General features: G+C 42.8%; 1 protein-coding gene across 2 annotated transcripts in view; it reads right to left on the bottom strand.

Annotated features, from left to right (window-relative positions):
- Nucleotides 1–2966: 2966 nt before the first annotated feature.
- Nucleotides 2967–18417, bottom strand: part of CREB5 (cAMP responsive element binding protein 5) — a 259903-nt gene continuing 244452 nt past the window's right edge. For both annotated transcript variants that reach the window (XM_051612169.1, XM_051612170.1), the window contains 3 exons: nucleotides 11992–12219; nucleotides 10883–10991; nucleotides 2967–9713 (listed from right to left, as the gene is read on the bottom strand). In XM_051612169.1, the coding sequence (XP_051468129.1) occupies nucleotides 9550–9713; nucleotides 10883–10991; nucleotides 11992–12219 (501 nt within the window). In that variant the 3' untranslated portion in view covers nucleotides 2967–9549. The remainder of the gene's footprint in view (nucleotides 9714–10882; nucleotides 10992–11991; nucleotides 12220–18417) is intronic.

Genomic DNA, 18417 nt, shown 5'->3' with positions numbered 1-18417 from the left:
TACCTAACACAATCAGAACACATGTCTTAAATATTTTATCAGCTTTGTAGGGTCATTCTCATACCATGGCATTGTGTTGCACTGGAGAATAGAGCAGGCTGGAGGAAAAATGGTGCTCAAGAGTGCTGCAGAAAGAGGGTTTTAAGCAAATGGCAAGCACTAATGCCCTGTTTAAAGCCACTAAAACAAATGTCCCTGTTGCAGCAGGGCATGTGGGAGGCAAAAAGAAGTTAAGGCAGTTGCAATAACAAAGCAAAGCAAAGAATTGAGCAAATGGCCTCAAAGCCTTGGTTGGAACCTCTGATCTGAAGGGTGGTGGCAGTTGTGATTTAACCTTGGTCCCCCCGTTTTCCACTCTTGTTCAATTTTTTATTTTCTTGAAACTACCTCTCAGTAAGTTTTTTGTTTAATCTTGTGCTTATACCCTGTGGGTCAAGCTCTTGAATAAGTAAAGAGGGTGCAACAGGGTAATTCTGGGGCTAGTTCCAGAGCTGGAGTCTACCATATTTTAGCATCACAGAATGGTTTGGGTTGGGAGTGACCTTAAAGATCATCTAGTTCTGACCGCCCTGCATGGGCAAGGACACCTCCCACTAGACCAGTGGGAGGTGGTCAAAGCCCCATCCAACCTGACCTTGAAAACATCCAGAGAGTGGGCAAGTGGAGGAGGGCCTGTAGTGGGACCTCAGCAGCCTGCAGCCCTTGCAGAGAGGAAAACTAGTTTTCCCTCTAAACCAGCCCATTGCCTGCCTTCAGCTGGACAGTGCTGGCTCCAGGATGGGCAGGGAGAGCTGAGAAGTAGGTCTGCACTGCAACTCTTTGCTAGAGCTGTGGGTGGCAAGGTTTGCTGATACGGGGAGCATAACCAACCACACAATTTCTGAGATGCTCCCCAAGTGCTGCATGTGGGGTCATTTCCCAGGAGAGGGTCAGACTTGCTTGGCTCATTTATGCTGAGGATTAGTGATACATCAGAGAGCTTTGCATCCTTGCATGTTCAGTATTCTTTCTATGCCAATATATTTTTAACTCCCCCCCCAACTAACAAAAAAGCACTCATGCCTGCCTGCTTCTCCATCCCCCTGCTGAAAGGTTTCTTTAGCACAAGACCACTTAAAATTTCTCAGCTCTTGCCTCCATTTATGTAGCCTGTCCCCTAGCCCCACACTCCTGTTTTTGAGAGGCATTTGTAGCTGATCTTTTATGCTGCCTGCTTTGTGCACTTGCGTTTGGGTATCTGTGGTGCCCTCTGTGCTAATTCATCATCCCTATCCGAACTCTGTGCTACATTGCCATTGGTCTTGAGTGCCCTTTCAGCAAGTAGCTGAGTCTGCAGCCTGGGTTTGGTAGAAAGCTGGGGACAGACTGAAAGGCAAACTGGGTCCAGCCAAAGCAGGATGGGCTGGTTTGGCAGGGGGAAGGAATCTCTCTGCACTGCTGCTCTGATTAATGTAAGCTGGAGCAACCCCTTTAACTGATGCAGAGTGTCCTCAGCTCAGGCTAGTTCTGGCTTCATCCCTGCAAAGGAGAGAGGAAGGAGTGTGTTCTCACACTGAAACATTTTTTCTCTAATAATAACTTTGTTATGATGTCCAGGGCAGCCCAGAGAGAGCAATAGTAACAGTGGACTGCTTGGAAGGGTAACAAATACTGTGATCAGGTTTGGGAAACCATGAATCAGCTGTAAAGGGCACTGTTACCTCAGCCTGAATACCTCTTGCTTAGCTCATACTGTGTGGTGTAAATATAACTGTGTGGACAATAAAAGAGTCCTGTCATATGCCTTCATGAGAGGCATCTATTTTTACATATATGATGATCCTCTTTCAGTATTTGGTCTCAGATCAAGAGCCCTGCTGTCTAAATGCAAGTTAAGCTGAGCATGACAGCCCTGCTTTTTAGGTAACACAGAACTGTATGGCCTCAGAAATGGCTCCAGCTAATGCCATGCCTTGATGTTTGGGGAAAATGTCTGTTGTAACCCCTTAAACAGGGAGCCAGGTGTGCCCATTGCCCCATCTTCCAGCTTTTACAAAGGGACAATGGGAACAGGGACACGACTCTGCCTTTTTCCTACCCATTTTAGGATGGTGAACGCTTTTGGCCAGATTTAGCCTTCTGATAACCAGTGGGAGAGCAGCAGAAGCTGTGCCCGTGCCAGGGCCTCCAAGGGAGCAGCACCGTCATGCTGCATGGAGCTGGTCCCCTGCAGCCTGACACCAGGACCGAGTGCTTGTGGTGGGGCTGTTCCCGTAGCTCAGGCTGCACCTCTCAGGTCTCCGACCCTGTTGGGTCAGGACATGGCTCTAAGACTGCCAGCAAGGTCATTAAGCTGCATTAATCTAAAGTTGGCTTACCCACCGGAGAGGTGGGTTCATCCTGAATAACTTTAGATTACGGTTTGTGCATTATTGTGCCAAGGTCTGTATTGGACCAATTTATAGTGAGAAATGAGGTTGGCAAGATAACAGGGGCATCACAATTAGAGCTAATTAGCCCAGCAGGAAATCTATTTCCAGGCAGCTTTTGGCAAGAGGCGAGGTTGGCGGGATAACAAGCATAGAGTGTATTTTGATATAAGCACACTCCAGCTGCAAAGTAAAGTAAAATAACAGCTTGTCTCATCCTTATGCAAAGGCCTCACGTCAGGCCCCACCATGTAAGTCTTTTTGTTTGAGGCTTTGCAGCCTCCCTGCTTGGAAAAAGTTCAGAGAAGTTGTTCTTGCAAAGTTTCCTTGGCTGCCAGAAGGCAAAGGTGGGCTGTAAGGTCTTCACAGCTCCTTGCTCCTACTGTCAGACAGGAGGGTGCCCAGCACCATGGTCCTCCTCTAATTTTGGAGGAAATGAGGAATTGAAGCTCAGAATAGAAATCACTGAAGAGTAGTTTGGTTTAATTGTAGGAGTTATCTGTACTGTAACATGTCCAGGGTATAGACACAGCCAGACTACTGGGACTATTTGTATTTGAGTGCTTTATTATATTGGAATTGCAGTGATATTATTAACATTTGTACAAATGCACAAAATTCCTGTCTCTTCTAGCTAGAAAGAGATGTAAAAATCTGACCTAGTTGAACAGTCTTAATGAACTCATTGTCCATTTGTAACAATAACGGGTTCACAATGCAACAAAAAGCTTAACATAAAATTAAACATATTAAATGCTGCAGCAAGTATTTACACTTATGTACCAAAAAAAACCCCAACAAACAAAAACCAAAATTATCTCCCTCCAGTAAGGAAGGTGGTTGCTTTACAGAATAAAACAAACAGACAAACAAACACAAAACCTTTGCATACAATACAAACAACCTCAAGCCCAAAACTTACTGTGACAGCACCTTTTTTTAATATAATATATATATATTTATATATAAACTTCGATAGTTTAGGCTTACTCCAAGCAGTGCTAAAAGTTCCGTAAAACCAGGACAATGACAACAGGTTCGAAGAAGCAACGATCAATGACTAGTGCTACCCAGTGTTTGAATGGAGCTCTTACAGACAGAGGTGCAGAGCTCATGGCCATGGGCTGGGAAACACTTGGGTCTCAATGATGAAGTCCTTGGCAAAACTCTCAGTGGCAGTTATTCAGAAGGCTGAATACACCTTTCGTGCAAAATAGGTTCTTTTGTGCAAGCATGGTAAAAGTTGTTTCTGACAGGGATCTCTTTGCAATCTCAGCTCTGAGGGGTGGGGAAAAAGTTTCTCTGGAATTTCCTAAATTCCAGCAAGGAAAACATTTCTCTTGAAATGCCCTATCAGCCCTCCCACCTCCTTCGCTTCCTGACGCTGCTGCAGTTTCTGCAAAGCCAGAAGGAGCTTTCAGTCTTCATTCAGAAGGCTGTTGCACAGATTTTTAGTTAAGAAAAAGATTTAGGTCTAAGAGTCTCATGGCATCAGCCAGCATGCTCTTACTATGGGCTTCAGGAACAGTTCCACCAAGTGAAACTCAACATCACTAACATTTATTTTGCATAAATATAGAACTGGAGATCCTGTATCCCAGGTATTACACGTTGGTCTAAATATAGCGAGTTGCAATTATTGATTCCAGTCCAAGGAGGGCCTGGGAAAGGATCAGATTTCCACTTAGAAAATCAATATTGTTGGTGAGTGTGTGTGAACACTGACATTTTTGGCCTCATGCAGTTTAGGATTTGCTATAAAGTAATTTTGAAAGCTATGGAAAACCAATAATGGTAAGCAATTTAGCTTTTAAGCGTAAAGCCACTGATCAAACTGAGATAACTGTAAGCTCTGAGGTTATGGATGTAAACAGCCTCTTTTGTCTTTGTGGCAAGATAATTATTTCAGATGATGAAAAACGGAGCATTTTGTGTGTGTGTGTTCAAATCACTTGAGATTTTATTGCTTTTTTTGTCCTTAGAAGTTTTTAGTCTCTTTTCTTATGATTTATTTTTATTTTTATTTTTTTTTAAAGGTGCTGTCTCTAGTCAAGTTATAAGGCAACATATTTTATTGATTCAGAACTCTAATACATAGTATGGCCACTGTTATCACTGCAGCTTCGCAGCTACCATGAGTTGAACAACAGTCAAAGTGCACGACAGTGCACAACAGAGCCAGTCTCCTGACCTTATGATATTCAGGACACTTTGGTTCTCGGGATGAGAGATTATAAATGTAGCTTAGATGCTGCCTCACACACTTTGCATAATAAAACATTTATATGCTGTCATGAAGAGGATGTAAAGTCTTAAGTCACTCTGCAAACTGGCTGTTCTCAGCTTCTCCACTTGGGCAGGTGTGAGAGACAAGTTGTAGATATGCCACCAGTGAAAGCATATAAATGTATCTGGTGCAAACAATTTACAAGAGCATTTATAAATGATTCAACAAGGGAGAGCAAGAAAGAGAGTGAGAGCTAAAGTGCAATTTTAAAATAATATAAATAATTGAAATGTAGAAATAAGATACTAATTAGTTGTAACTGGTTTTGTTTTATAGGCACAGTTTAGTTTTTACATCTACAGATCAATCTGTTTCTCTTCTTCCCCCTCCAGTAATTTTCTCTGATGTATAATGGAGTTTCAATGGTCTAAATCTAAGGAACACTGCTTAGTAAGAGGACAGAAGAGGCAATGATAAGGCAGTATAGTGCAACTCACTATGTGACATTAGAGAAGAAACAAGGATGGGGTTAGATCTTCCATGGTGAAGTATATAATCAGCCTTAAAAAAAAAAAGGAGAAAAAAAAATACAGGCTTTCCAGTTATATGTTGACCCATGCTTTCTAAAACAAGAGAGCACATTTTCCAATACAAAGGAAACAACCGAAGGTTCATAATTTGCTTTGTTGTTACCAAAAACAGAAAGAAAAAAAAAAAAAAAGGCAAAAAAAAAGCAGATGCTGCTTTAAGGAAAATATTTAATTCTAGGAATTTCTGTACAACTGACCTCAGCAAGCTTTTCCATCTTAGATGGATGACTTCTGCTTGAGACCCTGAAAGACTAAGATACACACACACCTAGAGTAGTTTATTTCAAAACTAATATTGTAACTTAAAAAACCCCAAACAGATTCTGTACAAGAATACTGTTCAAATGGAATGTGTTAAAATAACATTTATTAATAAATACTTTATAAAATTCTATGTGAATACTAAATTAATAGATTCCTGTTTTAAAATTGCTTTGGTCCTCATGAATTTTCATAAATTCACTCTATACGCTTTTTTTTTTTTAAAAAAAGGTATTAGCTGCTAGAAAGCACATTTTGCCTAAACTAAAAGGCTAATTTTCAACACTAAATATTGTTGCTTAAAAAAATATGAATCCTCAAAAGTTGGGCATTTAACAACAGTTATAGCTGGCTTGTTAGTTAACAGGACAGAGTCAGTTAACACACGACATTCACACGCACTGAGGCACCGAACCATTGACTTTCCACTATTCAGAAGATGGGCAGCAGACATTTAGCTTCGTAGCAAGAATTAATTCCCAACAGCGTGAAATTCTCTGTAAATCATCATCATCATCATCATCATCGTCGTCCTTATAAAACACACCATGATAGCACACAAACTACTTGTCTCCCACAGGCAGCTTTATGAATATGGCTTGCATAAATTGACTCAGGGAAGGGATGGGGATGGGGGGGGTGAAGGAACCGGATCACAGCATAATTTCTTTCTGGTCAAAGTATTGCAGTTGTCCGAGGCTGAGGTTTCCAAAGTGCATCCGATGTCATGCAATGAGAGATGCCGTCCACATAGGAAATACCTCCTCCTGAGCGAGGTGCCAGCCGAGGGAAGCGCTCTGGGTCATCTCCTGGCAGTGGGATGGGACACGGAGCCTGGCAACAGTCTGGATTTGCAGGGCAGGAGGAAAGCAGAGCAGCCTCCAGTAGTAGCTGGTGGTGGAAAAGCAGGATTTCTCCTCTATGGAAAGAGCCCAGGAAGTGCATTTAGAGTGACACGCTTAGGAAGAGGCTGCTGCCACTGACCGTGCGGCAGAGGAACATCCCAGGGACAGAGGGGCAGGGGCTTCTCCCGCAGCCCTTGCTCAGGCAGCCTCCGGTGCCCGGCCAGATCGGCAGCTTGAGGAAAGGCTGCAGGATCACTCCCCTGGAAAAGAAGAGCATTTTCATGTGGAAGCAAATCTGATGAATAATATAAGGTGCCTGGTACGGTTGGTCCTTTTACCGATGATGTCGCCGACATAAATATGCTGCGTTTTGTCTTGGCCTGTGAACCTGTGACAGAGTTACAAAAAGCACTAGCGAATAGCTTTTCATCCTTTACTTATTTCCACATCACCAGCAAGGATTATACCTAAAGGCCAATAGTATAGAGAGGAGACATTTCATTGTAATTACACATTTAGGCCAACATGTGTGGTTGGCTTGCCTAGTTAGCATTAAAAAAAGAAATAATTGAGCTATATATAATACACATCAGTCAAACTGTCAAGTTGCTGAATTTAACAAAACTTAGGCAAGGTTTTTGTATTTTTTTACTTTTTTTTTTTTCTTTTTAATGTAGACGCTTTCAGTTTAAAAGCTAAATATTTTAATTGAGGAGACTGAATAAAATGAAGCTAAATTGTAATTCTAGTGTAGTGTAGCTCAACTGGGTATTCTAATATTACCAATAACTTTGATTTTTATTTTTTAATGTATTTAAGTGCTATCCATACAGAGGAAAAGTTTTAAAAAATTAACCCTGTGATGGCATTTTCTTTTTTCAAGGTGAATGATGACATTCAGACACAAGGGAAATGCTTATTTGTTGTTTTTTTTTAACATAGTGGATACTCAGCTGGAACATTTTGCTCGACTGCATACTTAAAAAAAGTTCCCTTGGGAGCCATGATGAAGCAAAACCATTTAGCTATTACAAGTGGAGGTTAAAAAAAATTATAGATTCAGTATTTAAAACACTTTAAAAGTATATGTTTGTCTAAAATATAATAGAAAATCCTTTACATTTGTATTTTTTCGTAATTTTTTTTGGTTCTTAGACTATATAATCAAGTCAAGATTTACACTGTACATTAAAAAAAATCTTCTCTTGAATGCACTTGCATAAATGGAAAGCAAGCTGCTAAAGAATACTGATAAAAAGTTAGTTACCAAGAGAAGAACTAATTCAGAAATGAATGATCCCCAGAATTTTGCTTTCCCTTCTAGGCAGTCCCTACTCCTTACATTGCCTCATGCTTCAGTTGTTTCACTCTCCCTCCCGCACAGAGAAGAGTCACCCTTATAGACTTCACAACTCCTCTGAAACCCAAAGAAACAGCCTTTGATAAGGAGAACTTAGCTTCAGAACAAAGTCTGTTCAGGGCTAGAGAATTTGCTGGGAATAACGTGAATTAGCTTTTGCTATTAAAGCTGCAGCTCAAAATGTTTTAACATTTATCACCAGCTCAGAGTCTGCTTCCTGGGTAAGCAGCAGGAGGTTTTGTCACTGACAGATTTGAGAGCAAAATCAGGTTCCAATATATGGCAAGGCAGCGTAATTAACTGGCATCAGCTCTGTCTGATTTTCCCATCAATCACTGGTACCACTGTGGGATGCAAATCACTGGCGCTGAGCGGCAGGCCCAGAGCCCAAATAAAAACTTGAATTGTGGCATAAGGCTCTATTCCAGACCCTCTTTGCAGGACTGAGTTTTATCCAGAGTGCAGTGGGCTTTGCCATTCTTGCAGCACTTTCCAGCAGCTGCACGCCTTCTGAACATTATTTAGCGTCCTAACGAGACCGTTCCTTACCCGCAGTATGCGGGTGTTAAGTGCCATTTCAGTCAGTGAGGCCACACTGCTGCCTGCCAGCTCAGGATCGCTCTGCGGGTGCTTAAAGGAACACCTCCAGAGAGCAGGTTTTGCCCTGGGAATTCAAAACGGCCTTTTCCCAACTGGTCAGAACCTGATTTATTTCTCATTTATAGCCATGAAACCTGAGGCTGTCAGTTTTCAGTGCTAGAACAATGTAATCGGGTTAGGGCATAGAACTTTTCCGAATTATTATATACTCTATGGATTTTTCTATGTTAATGACTGGCAGTGCAAAAGACTTGCTGTGATTCTCTGGTGTTGCTCCCTAAGTCTGTACCATGCCATAGTAGCTTACAGGGCTGTTAGGATCAACACAGCTGGCTCTCAATCCCACTTCACCTGGCGCTGCCCTGCTCTCGCCTTTCGCTGGTTATTAAAAACACTAAATCAGGAGCATTTGTTTTTTAAAAGCCAAATGCTGGATGCAGCTCAGCTGTGGGTGAAGAGCTAGTGAAAGCAGCAGCCGTGCTGACAGTTTTTAGGTGGGCTTGAAGTTTTTGCTTGTTCATCACCATTCTTTGAGAAAAAGAGAGTGCAGTGAGAAAGCCTTGGAATGAAAAAAGCAGGAAGAAAAAAAGCTGAGGGATGAAAAGGGTCTAGGAAGGGGAAAGGAGGGTGTAAGAATAACTGGAGGAGAACAAGGGCAGGGTAGGAGAGGAGAAGGGGGAGGGCTAGACAAAGGAGCACGTTATTTGGGCTTGGTTTTGTCCTGACAGCCACATCCTATGTAACTGCTTTGAAAGAGGCTCTGAATGCAAGACAGGGTCAGCTGATAGCACAACGCTAACTCATTTTTTATTATGCTGTCAGCAGATGCCCTCTCTCTATATTTATAGTCTAATTACTCCTAGTTACCTACATATGACTCTGTTTAATACTTTTCATGCCTCACACTGGCTAACAAGCTGCAGTTTAACACAACTCCGTATTTCTGAGCTTCAGGCTAGATTGGTGAAAAGGAAGCGTGACTATGTACAGAAACAGTTAGGTTTATAAACAAGTAACTGGTACCAAAAAAACTGGAGAAAGCACCAAAGCATTTCTCAAGCTGATAGCATATTAATTGCATAACTCCCTTTTATGTAACTAAGTATAAAAGACATTTTAATAACTATAAAAATGAAAGCCAGAGTCTTTCAAGAACTGAGGAATCTTCCAGGCTTGAGTTACAGTTGCAACTGTCCTTAGCACAGAGGACGCTTTGATACGCTACCACACTCCCCTTGCAGTTTCTGATCAACCACTTTTAAAGGATGGGGTTGATGTCTGTTCTGTGGCTGGCGAGCTGGGTGAGAGTGGAGCTTCCCACGACGTCACTGACGGAGGAGGAGGTCGTGATGGTGTTATGCTGGATGACTTGCTGCTGGGAGCAAGCTGGGACCGGGCTCGCAGGAGGGCTGCTCTCGGGACCTGGGAAGGGGGTGAGGGCACAGAGACAACGCACATTCAATTATCCATGCGAGTAACAGGCTGGGTAACACTCCTGGAAAAGGGTTGTACTACTCTGCCAGCAATACTAACAACCTGAGGCATGCACAAGTCCCAGGATTTCAAAATGCACAGTTATGCAACACTCTCCGTCTTCTGATCTTTTGCAGTTTTTGTTAATTTTTTTCAAGTCAGCTTCTCTGATATCAACCTGATTTCAGGACCTGGTACCTTGAAAAATGTCCAAGACCTTAATGATTATGAAAGCAATGCCAGGATAAAAAGTCTGATATCTTAAGGTCTGTAAAGTCAGTTGGGATGCTTAAATGCTTTCTTTGCTCCAGCAGGAATCAAAATTAGAGTGCTGTGCACTGCAGCACAGAAAATCTAATTCAAGCAACAGTTGATAGGCATGTAATGCAATTATGTATTTTTTTCTTTGAGTACTGTTAAAGAGCCAGATGCATAGTGATGCAGAGGAGACAGAAATGGCCTCTATTTTAAGAGAATGCCGCAATCTAGCAAATATTAACCCCGAGGCTCTTCTGAAATGTTCCAGAGCCAAGCAAAGAATTTGTCTCTAAATTACCACATTCATAAAACGCATCAACTAGACAGAATCAATTCAGTACCTCCATTAGATGATTTTTTTTTTTGAAAAAAGCCATGAAAGATAAGAGTTAAAAAAGAGTTGACAAACCTTGAAAACCTGCGCCATGCCTGGTCTGCACCACTGTCAGAGCACAGGACCATTTTCGCTGGAGGGGACTGTAATGTTTTCCATTTTAACTTTCCTTTTGAGAGTTATTTTAAGGTGCTGGCAGCGCTGCTCCCAGGAGGACTCTTGCAGGTTTGGAGCTGTGAGTTCAAGCAGGATCCTCCACAGGGGAGTGAGCGTCCATCCGTGTGCATCTCCTTGCTGGAGGGAGGGGTGGGGAAGACTAGCTCTGCTGTGTGGGATGCAAACCGGGGCTTTTTTGCTTTTGAGCGGGACTGGATAAATAAGGGCAGGAGATTGGATGGCTCGGATGATGTTTGAGAAGACAGGTTCAAGTGAGAATATGACCAAGAAGGGGTTCTGGTGGAAAGAATTAGAAACTTTGCTTTCCTGTGAGGAGTGTGGAGACAGTGCAAACATACCAGCTACTTACTTAGATATCCTTGCGATTCTTTCTGCATAGCTGTTATCGGACAGTCTTTATGTGTTAACAATAACTGTTTCAGCTGTGCTACCTCATTTTTCAGCATGGAAACCTCGTTCTAGAAAAGAAAGAGAGGGTTTAGTTAGCCACGAAATTTAAACCTAACTCTTCTGCAAACATTAAACCCAAGAACACAGAAACTGTTCCACAACTTTGGAAGAACTGATAAAAAATGCCACTCAGTGCTCATGTGCTGGATTTGTATTAACATTTGTCCATGACATTACTTTATAACTTCTTCTGAAGGCAATGTGGCTTCCAGATTTGATGACATGAATTGACAAGCGAACTAACTCTTCACAACACCAAAGATAAGTTAAGGAGTGTTTTAATCCACTTGGGAAATCCTCTGGCTCTCTGCATCGGGATGGGGGACCAGACCTGTGGGGACAAAATGACAGGCCTGGCAGGGCTGCTGTCACCTAGAGCATGTCACCTACACAGCTCTGCTACAGCCAGTGCCTGGGTGCTGCTCACACCTCTGCGTTTCAGGGGAGTGCCGTTACATGAACAGTCCCCACCCTTGGCAGCACACAGACACACCTCCAGATGGGGCAGAAGTATTGTGCTCACTACACCACCTAAGAACAGCTTTTATTATAGTCAGGGTATCTTCATCCATCCACTTAATCTTTTTCTTTCTGGTAGACTGCTCTGTTTATGATCCTATCTCCCTGGCTTTGAATGAGGGTTTAGCTACATGCCTTGCTCTGAAGAAGCCTTTTATGGCTGAGTTGATGGCACTTACAAAAAAAGAAAAAAAAAAAAAATTCCCCACAAAAAGCTATGACGGGAAAAGAAAATAAATACAACTCTGTCTAGCAAAGGCTTCTCAATCGCAAGACATCTTTTTTCTGGCTTATCCCACTAAAATGCAATTATTTCTTTAATCGAAGCACACACATCTTGATTAATCGGCTTTGATTATGCCCGCACTGCTGCTAGGAGCTGGCTGTGTGGGGGCAGCCCTGAGGGCAGCAAGGGCAGCTGGCACCGCCAGCCCCTCTGAGCACAAAGAGCCCCTCTGTGTCCTCAGGGGCGCAGACAGTGGCTCGCACCTGAAGCTGCATGTTTGTCTGGGTGAGCTCTTCTGCTTTCTTTTCCAGTGACATCACCCAGACCTTCCTCTTCTGTCTGCAGCGCGTGGCGGCGGCTCGGTTCCTTTCCAGAAATTTCCGCCTCCTCTCATCCGGGTCTTCGTCCACCACTCTCCTCCGGCGACCTCCAGTCGGCTGTGGCGGCTGTATCGTCTGCGTGGGCTGCATCTGCTGTGCTGCTGGCGAAACCTGGCCGGGAAGAAGAGGTTTGGCAAGGGGTGGTGAGGGGGGAAAGTTATGGAGGGGGATGCTGAACAGGGAAGGGAAATCTCACACGCTCGTCCTGCTCCCCAGGGAGGTCTGCAACAGGCGCAAAAGGCTGCGCCAAATGCCACTGAAATGAGCTGCTGGCAAATCCTTGCCATGGTCAAAGGGGAGATTTTTTAAAAAACGATTCTCTGCATATTTGTAGGGAAAATATTTTTTCCCCTTGTAGTTATTAAAAATGCTTCATTTAGGTCCTTTCCTTACTACCACCTGTTTCAAACTTGAAATGTCAAGTATCTCTCAGCAACTGTTTTAATCAAAGCAGAAGACTGTAGGGACCTTTCTTTCTTTCTTTCTTTCTTTCTTTCTTTCTTTCTTTCTTTCTTTCTTTCTTTCTTTCTTTCTTTCTTTCTTTCTTTCTTTCTTTCTTTCTTTCTTTCTTTCTTTCTTTCTTTCTTTCTTTCTTTCTTTCTTTCTTTCTTTCTTTCTTTCTTTCTTTCTTTCTTTCTTTCTCTCTCTCTCTCTCTCTCTCTCTCTCTCTCTCTCTCTCTTTCTTTTTTCCTTCTTTTTATTTTAAATAAGTAAAATTTCCTCCACAATTTTCAGATATCTCTATTTCACAGGCTTCTCCACTGCTGTCTCATGCTTTACCACCTCTGGGGACAAGAGCTGCCATGCTCTTTGCACCTGAATGGATCTGGAAAGCTGTGGGCTGGGATTGTGCAAGGCTAGCAGATCTTGGTGCCCCTCAGCTGGGAGCAAAAGAAAATTTAGGTACCTTAACTGGAACCTGCATTTTGGTATCCCTGCACTGTGAGGAGAAGGGATATTCCTCTTCTCAGGTATTTCCATTTGACCTCTGTGGGTGCTGTACTCTTTTTTTTCAGTAGCCTGGCTTCGAAAGCAGAGGCACACTACATCCAGTCCTGCTGCTACAAAACTATGGAAAAATATGTATTTATGCTTTTGCAAGAGCAGGAGAGTATTGATCCTGCTCCTGAAAGTAAAAGGCCAATGCCATTACAGGGAAGGCACATGGTGAGGGCAGCCTGAAGTAGTCTGTGCTCCAGCTCCTGGGCAAATGAAACATGTGCCCATGGCTCTGTCAGGAATAAGCATCAGACTTAATCTGCCTGGGAATAGCCAGCTTTTGGATTGCTTTCCTGCCTATATGAGGCACTTAGTTAACAGGGCTCTGAGCTGGGCTTGGGAGCCTGACCCACATGTCCCATGGCTTGCGCCCAGTGGGAGCTGCTGCTGCGGCTCACGTTGCTGCTGTAGCTCCAGCACATTCTGGAACACTCTGGAAACCTGAATTGTTGACTCAAAATTTACCCTCTTGTTCTGGCAAAGACCCAAACCTCCAAGGTGCTTCCTTTTGACTTCAGGGAGTGGACGTACTCAGCGCTTTGTCAGACTTGAGCCCTGAATTTCAATTGTGGCAATTAACATGTGTTTGCCTAACATCTCTGTCTGTCTCAATTAAAATGATACTATCGTCTTGCGAGGTTGCTTTTCTGTCTAGAATCTCACCACAAACTGTGAAGAAGAGTTTGCTTCCTCCCCCAGCTGACTTGTGTCAATTAAAGTGGCAATTTTTTGTGTAATTATTCTGTGCATCTGATAATGCTTTTTACATAAAGCCAAATTTATTCCCAGCTTTATGTTGCACAGACAGGGAATCTCTCTCACGGGAGCAGAAATTTTTGGTTTTTTTTTAAATAACCTTCTAAAAATAAAAAAGCCACACTGAACATTCTGACTGATATTTAAAATTTCAGCTTGTATTAAGTCTGTATGTTTGCTGGTAAAATCTCCAACCCTCTGTCCACACTGGAGGTTGGAGTCCTAGGGCTTCAGCAGTTGCAGAGGCTGCAGCCGCCAGCACCACACAGGCAGGACCACCAGCCACTGTCCTTCCCACCACTGTCCCCAGCCTGCCTCCAGGAGACTGCTGCCGAGGGATGCCAGCTGCTTCTCATCCAGCCAGGCTGGGCATGCTGCCTCTTTAGCAAGATGTCTGAGTTCAGAGGCCTCAGAGATCCCTTTTAATGTCAACACCTCATCAAAGACCTTTCATTTTCTCACATACAACATCTTTCAGGACTTCAAAGATTTGTTATTTAAGTTTCTGGACACCAAAAGCTTTTCTTCTTTTTTTATTCAGCATTAAAAATTCTTGCTTCTTAGCTCTCCCAATCAGGTCTGCAACACTGGCAGAAAATAGTAACTATAAGTTTCTTTTTTTTTTTTCCTTTCTCCTCATATGATCATTTTCTCCTGAATAACTGGTGAGTCATTTTGTTTTCAAAATGTAGCACTCGGTCTTTGGGCAGTCAGAGTGCAATTTCAGAACAACAGAATCTTCTCTCTATTTCTGGCAGATATTAATCATAAAGGTTGCCATTACGTCACTAATAATGTCACATAGGATAATTAACTGACTCTTACTATATAGTGCTTAACCTTGAAATCTGTTAGGTTATATCTTGATAACTGTCTAAGCATAATTCTGTAGCAGGATTTTGCTGCCCTGCCTAGGGACATAAGAAAGAAAATTAACAAATAAACATGTATTAAAACTCAGTTTTTGTTTTTGTTGCTGTTGTTGTTGTTTGCTTTTTGGGTTTTTTTTTTTAGATGATGCTAATCAAGTATCCATAATGAAGACAAATGTAGGATAGCTAATAGAATGAAACAACATCCAAACCACTATATTGCTTAAGCTATCACTCTGGCAAGTTTGATATCAAGAAACCTTCACAGGACCAACACAAGAATAGTTGCAGTAGTTGAGGTAACACAGCTACAACTCGGTAAAATATACCTCTCTCTCAGAAAGATACCTATCAGAAGGTGATTTCTACATTTTTCCTTGATCCAATACTTCCTGTTCTCTGCAGCTGGCTACAAAACTCATATCCATTCATTTATTCTACAAGACCGTATTTCATTTGGGTCCTGTGTATCAAAATGGTAGCTGAAAAGCATGAAATGAATTCTGACATTACAGAAGGGTGTGGTGTAAAGTAACATCAGTCTCTACATGGGACCACAAGGATCACAGCAGCATGGACCATGCTGTCATTTGGCAGGGGGTTTGGAATGGAAGAATCTGGCTCAGAAGAATAAGGAGGTTAATAATTAGTAAAATGCACCATAAAATTAGTGTCTGCTGGAGCAATCTGACCCACAAAGAGGCCATTACCACAGGGACTATGGATGAGCTTAGAAAGTAATAACTTTGTGATTATTACTCAGCAAACCCTTATTTTTTCCCCACTAATGCATCTGCTCAGAAGTCACTTTGCACCACACGAGCAGGCCTGCAACAAGAGCTCTGCTGCCCAGGGAGGCCATTGTCCCAAGGAGTCTTGCTCAGCCTCCTCAGCCATCACCCTCTGTTCCCATCCTCTTGGTAACACTTAGACCTATGAACAAGGTGAAGAACTCCTTGAACCCTGATGGGGCCAGCTGCCTCCAGAGATATGCTGTGCAAAGCAAAGCTCATCTGATTCCGGGCTTGGATTGAGACTGGAGAGAATCTGACATAGTTTTGTGGCTGCCAGTCAGCCCACCTACCCTGGTGTCCATATTTCTTCTTGCCTGCCTGTGAATCTTCCAAGGTGCATAGCTCACAGGGAGTAAAAAGCACAGTAAGTCGAGGCTGCCCTAACTGGAATGACTCAAATCCATATTCAGCAGCACATAGGTTAAGAGGAATAGGTGGATGTTAAGGTAGGACCCTCTCAATCACCTACCAAAGTTCTTGGGAGTCTGGGGAGGTCTATTCTGACTGGAAGCCAGCCAATGCTATTCCACTCTACAGAAAGGCCATGAGGGAAGACCTGGGAAACTACAGGCCTGCTAGTTTAACCTCTGTTACTGGAAACTTTATGGTGAAGATTATAGTGGGTACTATTGAAACACATTTTAAGAATAATGCAATTAGCAGGCACAGGCAATATGGATTCACAAGGGGACAATCTATTTAACTGATTGGATATCCTTCTATGGTAAGGTCACCCACCTAGTAGATTGTAGATTTGCTGGATTTTAGTTAGGCTTTTGATACTGTCCCTGTCAGCATCCTCCTGGATAAGTTGTTCAACTGTGAGATGAGCGGATACATGATGCACTGAGTAAAGAACTGGCAGAAGGGCAAAGCTTAAAGGGCTGTGCTTAATGGGGCTACATTTAACTGGTGACTGGACATCAGCAGTATTCCTCAGGGACCAATTCTAGGGCCAGCTCTGTTCGATCTTTTTATCAACGATCTGAATGCCAGAGTTGAATGCACCATTAGCAGGTTTGCTGATGATAACAAACTGGGATGTGCTGTTGACTCTCTTCAGGGACAAGAGGACTTTCAGAGGGATCTAGACAGATTGGAGCATTGAGCAATCATCAATGGCATGAAATTTAACAAGTCAAAATGCCTAGGACAGTAATGCCAGGCACAAGTATAAACTGGGAGAGGACTGGCTGGAGACCAGCCCTGCAGGAAGGGCTCTGGGGGTGCTGGTCAACAGCAGGATCAATAGGAGCCAGCAGAGGGCAAACTGCATCCTGGAGGGCATTGAACAGAGCATGGCCAACCAGAGAGGTGACTGTCCTACTGTATTCAGCGTTGGTGCAACTTCACCTGAAGCACGGTGTGCAGTCCTGGGCCCCATCACATAAGAAGGATGTGAAGGTCCTTGAATGTGTCCAAAGGAGAGTAACAAAGCTGGTGAAAGGGCTGGAAAGAATGTGCTATGAGGGGTGACCTTACTGCTCTCTACAGCTTCCTGGGGAAGGGAAGTAGAGAGGGAGGTGCTGATCTCTTCTCCTTGGGATCCAGAGTTAGGAGACATGGAAATAGTTCAAAGCTGCTCTGGGGTTTAGACTTGTCATCAGGAAGCACTGATTAACTGAGAGGGCTGTCAGACACTGCAACAGGCCTCCTGGAAAGATGGTCAGTGCCCCAAGCCTGTCAGTGTTTAAGAGGCATTTGGACAATGCGTTTAATGACACTTTTGAATTTTTGGTCAGCCCTGAATTGGTCGGGCAGTTGAACTAGATGATCATTGTAGCTCACTTCCAATTGAAACCGTCTGTTCTACAGGGTGTTCTATTCTACAGGTGGCTGTAGCACACTGGCTCATTGGCTGATGTCTTATCCTTAGACTTGGGAGGTTTCTTTTCTCTTGTAGCTGTTTGCTTCTCACCTGTTAGAAGCGGTAATAAGGATGTTTTCCAGCAATGCTCCATACCGTGGTATCTGACTCCCTCACCTGCATTAACATGTTTATCCTCCCAACCCATTGGTGAGTTTGGTAATACTATTACCCTTGTTTTAAAAGCTTCAGAGAGGTAAGTGACTTCCTCCATCTCACCAATGGGGTTCTCAATCTGCTAAGCACAACTTCATCCTTGTTGTCTCATGGATCTCCAAGACAGCCATCAGGTTAGTTTTAGTTTCTCTGTTACGCAATTATGTCTTTTTATTGGAGTTTTTAAACAACTCCAAGGAAAATAACTCATTAACGGATGGGAAAATAATTGAATTCACAAAGTGAAAACTGAACTAAACTTATGAAGCTCTGGATGTCTTCTCACAGGGGAGTCTGCTGCTCTCTTATTTAGACTGTTTCTCTAAAGCTGACAATTCATTTTACATTAGCAAATGCTTTAGGGAAATCCCATGTGCTTGCAGCTTCTGCAATAATAAGGCTAGATGTTAGTAAATAGTTAATGTTGTGGGACACTGGGATGTCAGCCAAATCCTCTCATTTTCTTTAATGTTTTCTAAGAGCTTGTCTGAAAGGTATTTGCAAGCAACACAATACTTCACAGATTGAACTTCTTATGGCTGGCACTCCTCTTTGTCCTCATTTTATGCACTGCCTGCTTGTCCTCCTAAAATTTGCTCCCCTGACCTGACATGTTACAGTCACTGGCCCTAGAGCTTTATTTTTCTTGTACTATTCTATGCAGAAACCTATCATCTTAAGACATTAATAGAATGCCTCTTAAAAATTACTCTGCTAAGTCCATGCTCACTTGCTCATTAGTTAACAAAACATTCAGTTCAGATATTGAATTATCCAAATTGCTGAAGCCAATATACCTTGTCCAAAAATTGAGACCTTTGACTCATCCAATGGACACCTTCACTGATGTTCTCATCACCTGAAT

This window comes from Apus apus, chromosome 2 (assembly GCF_020740795.1).
Source record: "Apus apus isolate bApuApu2 chromosome 2, bApuApu2.pri.cur, whole genome shotgun sequence".
Taxonomy (NCBI): Eukaryota; Metazoa; Chordata; class Aves; order Apodiformes; family Apodidae; genus Apus; species Apus apus.
The sequence above is the reverse complement of the archived record's forward strand: the minus strand, read 5'-3'. Positions and strand labels throughout refer to the sequence as shown.